Source organism: Urtica dioica, chromosome 3 (genome assembly GCF_054948205.1).
Source record: "Urtica dioica subsp. dioica isolate 48M chromosome 3, U.dioica_male_clone48M_v1_H2, whole genome shotgun sequence".
NCBI lineage: Eukaryota > Viridiplantae > Streptophyta > Magnoliopsida > Rosales > Urticaceae > Urtica > Urtica dioica.
Genome location: NC_142758.1, coordinates 45732997 through 45738128, shown reverse-complemented (window position 1 = coordinate 45738128; position 5132 = coordinate 45732997). Strand labels below are relative to the sequence as shown.

The 5132-nt window shown below is 32.6% G+C and overlaps 1 protein-coding gene across 1 annotated transcript; it reads right to left on the bottom strand.

The window, feature by feature from the left end:
* Window positions 1-575: 575 nt before the first annotated feature.
* On the bottom strand, window positions 576-1894 carry LOC149403114 (uncharacterized). The gene is made up of 5 exons (XM_089608634.1): window positions 1645-1894; window positions 1469-1553; window positions 1370-1424; window positions 1024-1059; window positions 576-590 (listed from the first exon to the last, which is right to left on the bottom strand). Exons 1-5 carry the CDS (start codon window positions 1808-1810, stop codon window positions 576-578), a joined length of 357 nt encoding a protein of 118 aa, XP_089464760.1. The 5' UTR covers window positions 1811-1894.
* Between the last annotated feature and the right edge of the window lie 3238 nt (window positions 1895-5132).

Below are 5132 nucleotides of genomic sequence, written 5' to 3'. Positions count from 1 at the left end.
ATTAAGCAATCGATTAAGATGAGGCATGGGTTATGCCGAATCATGGCAATGTGCCAACGATCTCGCTTTTACGGTCAGTTTTACGACCATTGTGTTACACAATCAATAAATTTAGCTTAGAATCAACAATCATTTTAGATTATTATTCATCAACTTAAACTTAAAACTCTGAATCCATGATAAAAAAAAATAAAAAATAAAAAAAACCCCAAATTACTAATGATGAATTTTGGACATCAATTGAAGAAATTAAAGAGAGAAACTCACCAAACATGGAGGAAGGTTTTTCTAGTTTAGCCGATCAATTTACAAGCATTATTGCTCAAAATATGTTGAGGCCAAAACAATTTGTCCATGATTGAGTTTACAAAGTTACTCTTGCTCTTCTAATAATGCTTTTGCCTTTGCTTGTTATTGTTTTATCTAGTTGTTTTCACACTCTTGGGTATTAAATTAATATCAAGCAGAATCACCGCATCTACAAGTAGTTCTCTGGTTAAAAACTAAATCATACATAATTTTCTGTGGGTAGGCAGAGAGGAGAATTTGAATGAAACTCTCTGACAATATAGAATCTAGATCACTCCAACCTGAAAGTTGTGCCAAAAAAAAATTACATAAAATATAGCCCTTTGCAAGGCCTTCAACAATTAAGTAGCTGACTAATATCTCAGACAGAATTTATCAAGTTACAGAATTGTTACTTGTTTCGACTTTCACTGGCATTCCACAGTGACCGTCATTGCAATCTACCTCAATATTGTTTTCTTATCGAATTGTCCCTGAGAGGGATACACCCTATTAACTCAAATTGACTTCCGTAGACTGAGAAAAGCAACAAAATTTTAAGACTATTTAAAAACTACTACTTTACCAATAAGACATGAACACAAAAATGCACTCAACAGGGTAAGGTTGATAGTTGAAACGAAGAAAGTATCGATTTTTTAGCACCAGGCATTCATTAACATCAATCTAAGCAGTTCACTGAAGGAAAACCAAAGAAAATAAATAAATAAATACCTGTGACTGTCTTCCAATCTCCCCAAATGGCTTAACCTGTGAGTGTCAATAGTCATTACTTTTTTTATATAATTGATAAGAGATACAAAGCATACAAATGTTATAGATGTACATCATTCAAAATTAAGGAATTAAAAAATTAAATTTTTGCAGTCGACCAGTATCAACCATAGAGCAAATATAATATAAGAAATAAGGAAGTATACTCAGTAGTCACTGCATAGAGCAAATGGGTTTATAATATACATATCAGAATGAACTAATGTTGAGAAACGGAGAGAGATATGTACTAATAACTGAAATGCAAGTTTGTCCCAATTTTTTTCAGCTCAACGAACTTCCTAACCTCAGAGTCACACATGTTGAGTCGGTAATTCAAGTCTCCGAACCAGAATATTTGGCTAAAAAAAAATCAGACAAACACAGAGAGAAAGTAAGTAATGACCTCATATCACGAGCCGATTCCTGCAAGTGACCTTGTTTCGGTCGACCGTCCAACCACACACATTGGGAAATCTCACACTTGATTCCTACACCAAAAAACCATAGATTAGTCATCTTTTGCAACAAGCATATCATTTCTCACTTCATTTAGATCTACATCGATATAAAAAGTTATACCCATTTCGGAGACCCTGCGAGAAACCATTTCAGCCTCGTCTTTGCTCTCGGAGCGCAGTCCGTGATCAACGACAATGGCGAGAATCCCGTCGATGAACCCATCCCCGTCACGAGAATCTCCGAGGCCATTGATCTTCCACTGTGCACTCAGAACACACAGAGCCATGCTATCTGGCCCTCCAGACACTCCCACGGCTATAGCAACAATCGGCCTCAATTCAGATTTCTAACCCCAATCGGCCTCCACTCCGACGAAGAACCCTAAAAGAAAACCCAATTCAGATTTCTAATTCTCTTCTCTCTCTCTCTCTCTCTCTCTCTCTCCCGATTGTCGTTCTCATTCTCTTCTGTGTGTGCTTTGTATTGAGTCTTCTCTCTCTCTTTATTTGAGTCTGCGTGATAACAAAATAAAAAAAGTTGGATTGAAATATCAATGTAAAAAAAAAGGAGGGAAATTGATGGAGGGTAAAACAAAATAAAAAGAATAGATTGAAATTTTGTGGAGATAAATGGAGGGAATGACAAATTTCAATATTAATCTAAAAATTTGTAGTTACATGAATAATAAAAGTTTAAAATCACACGAAATATATTATTTATATTATATATTATAATTTATATTTAAAATTTCAATCTTATATACTATATATTAAATATTAAAGTAAAGTAAAGTGACTAAATTATATTTTATAGGAGAATGTAAAATTTTTAAAATTGGTGTCTATTGATTATATGATTGTGGATTGAAATCAAATAAAACCGAATATGATACGTATTATGATATTATAGTAATTGTGATTGTGAATTGTGATTGTTTGATATGAATTGAATTAAAATTGAAATCAAATAAAATTGAATATGATACGTTACTATGATATTATAGTTATTGTGATTGTGAATTGTGAATGTTCGATATGAGTTGAATTGAAATCAAATTATAAAATTGAATAGGATACATTATTACGAGACTATTGTTATTGTGAATTGTGATTGCTCGATTTGAATTTAAATGAAATAAAATTGAATACGATACGTTATTACTTATTATGAGACTATTGTTATTGTGATTGTTCGATATGAATTGAATTGAAATAAAATAAAATTGAATATAATACGTTATTATAAGACTATTGTTATTGCGATTGTGGATTGTTAATTTTAATTGTTCGATATGAATTGAATTGACTTGAATTGAAATCAAATAAAGTTGAATACGATACGTTATTATGAGACTATTGTACGTTATTGTGATTGTGAATTGTAAATTGTGATTGTTCAATGTAAATTGAATTGAATTGAAATCAAATAAAATTGAATACGATACATTATTATGTGATTATTGTTATTGAGATTGTAAATTGTGAATTATGATAACACCACTAGACGTACTACTTAAATTAGTAATTGAAAACAACTAATTTGATATGTTATTATTGCTCTCATGAAGTCGATTGGTATACTATTGAGTATATGTTATCATACGTTAATTGATATTGATATGAATATACCTTATTTTATTTCATCATATTTTATAATATCAATGGTATATTTATAGTTATAAATTAATAATTTTACATATATAATATTAATCGTGTTTAACTGGGTCGTAATCGTGTTATTACTCGTAATCGTATTAATTGGGTCATATTCGTGCGGGTCGTAATCGTGTTTCGTGTCGACCATTTAATAATCGTGTTAATCGGATTTTATTCGTGTTACCGTAATCGTGTCGTTTTGACCCATTATTTAATCGTGTTAGCGTGTTCGACCCAATTAAGAACCGATCCATTTATTGAGATCCAAATCCGCTTTAAATCGTGTCGTAACCGTTTCGTGTTTCGTGTCCGGACCAAATTGCCATCCCGCATCGGATTTTGGAGGATTTCATCGGATTTTGAGCACAAATTTTGGGTTGAAAAAACTCTCACTATGGAAAAATCCGATGAATCTCATCGGAGATCATCGGAAATCCGATGATCTCCGTTGAGATTCATCGGATTTTATCGGAATCCGATGATCTCCGATGAGATTCATCGGATTTTTTCATTTTTTTAGAAATTCTAACTATGGAATTTTTTCAAAAACGAAGCGAAACCCTCAAAATCGAAGTTGAACATATACCCAAATTCCTAGCGCAACCAATTCGAAGGTGACAAGAATTGTGATGAAGAGGATTTGAAAATGAGAGAGTAATATGGGTTATTTGAATTTCAGGGGTATTTTGTCCGAAAAATGTCCAAAAGTCCAATTTCAGATATTATTAAACTAATGGGTCTAATCTTGATATTTTGATAGTTTTTAGGTCTACAAAATGAAATTTCTCAAACAAAATGTTTGCTTTAGAATGTTGTGCGTATGCATCGGAGTTACAATGATTATATTTAAGAGAAAAATATATCAGAATGAAATGTTCTAATGAATAAGCAAAAGTATTTTCCAAGCAAAAAAAAAAAAAAAAAAAAAAAAATTGTTATCTCATCATAAATTACAATGATTTATTTTCATGTTTTTGAATTTTGTACATCATGTTGGAAGTTTGTCACATTTTTAAATTTTCATTTCAATCCTAAGATCATTTGTTTGTCTATTATCAAATTCATATTAACATGTTTAGCTGGATAGTCCTAGTCACAGAGCTAGAAATGTTATAGTCCATTTATCATGCTTATGATTTCCTTAAAACTCATTCAACGGGTTTGAATGCAAAGATGTATGATATGTTTTGCCAATATTTTTCAATCGGGAAAAAATGACATCATACACAAAAAGGATTAGGAAAGGCAAAAGAAAATCTCCTCGTCATGCCAGGAAGCCTCCTCGTCATGCCAGGAAGCCTCCTCGTTCAAAAAGAAAATCTCCTCGCCCAAATGACCTCTTCGCGTGCGGAGATTCTTCTCTTTCAAAAAGAAAATCTCCTCGTCCAAATAACCTTCTCATGCGTGGAGATTCTCCTCGTCCAACAAGGAAATCTCATCGCCCAAATGACATCCTCGCGCGTGGAGATTCTCCTCGTCCAGAAAGAAATCTCCTCATCCAAAAAGGAAATCTCCTCATCCAAAAATGAAACTCCTCGTCCAAAAAAAGAATCTTCTCAACACATGCGTGTGTTGCGATTTTTTCGTATGCAAGTGCACGTAGTCGCTCAAGTAGTAAAGTTCGTAAGTACGAGTCGATCCTACGAGGAAAATGTTTAATTAAATTGATAAGATTACTAGCACGAATTGAACCCAATGATTTGATGATTGTCAAAACGAACGAAAATTAAAAAAACAATTAAAAAACGATAGATTACGATAATGAGAAAGCAAGAACTACGGCTTCACAAGTTATTCCTATGGTTTGGATTCGGAAATTTAGCACAAAACACACACTCTTATGTTTGCTAATCACGCTCACGATAATGGTAATCTAAGATTTCTCTCGAACATCTAAGAATCTAAACTTATGCCGGGATATCTTCTCTCAATCTCAACCTCTAAAAACAACAG

Excerpts from the sequence above, each read along its gene's own strand:
- LOC149403114 (XM_089608634.1), bottom strand. The coding sequence starts at position 1,810 with ATGGCTCTGTGTGTTCTGAGTGCACAGTGGAAGATCAATGGCCTCGGA. Across the intron at positions 1,554-1,644 it reads TCGCAGGGTCTCCGAAATGG|GAATCAAGTGTGAGATTTCC; the intron begins GTATAACTTTTT and ends TTTTTGGTGTAG. Across the intron at positions 1,060-1,369 it reads TCAACATGTGTGACTCTGAG|GTTAAGCCATTTGGGGAGAT; the intron begins GTTAGGAAGTTC and ends TGACACTCACAG.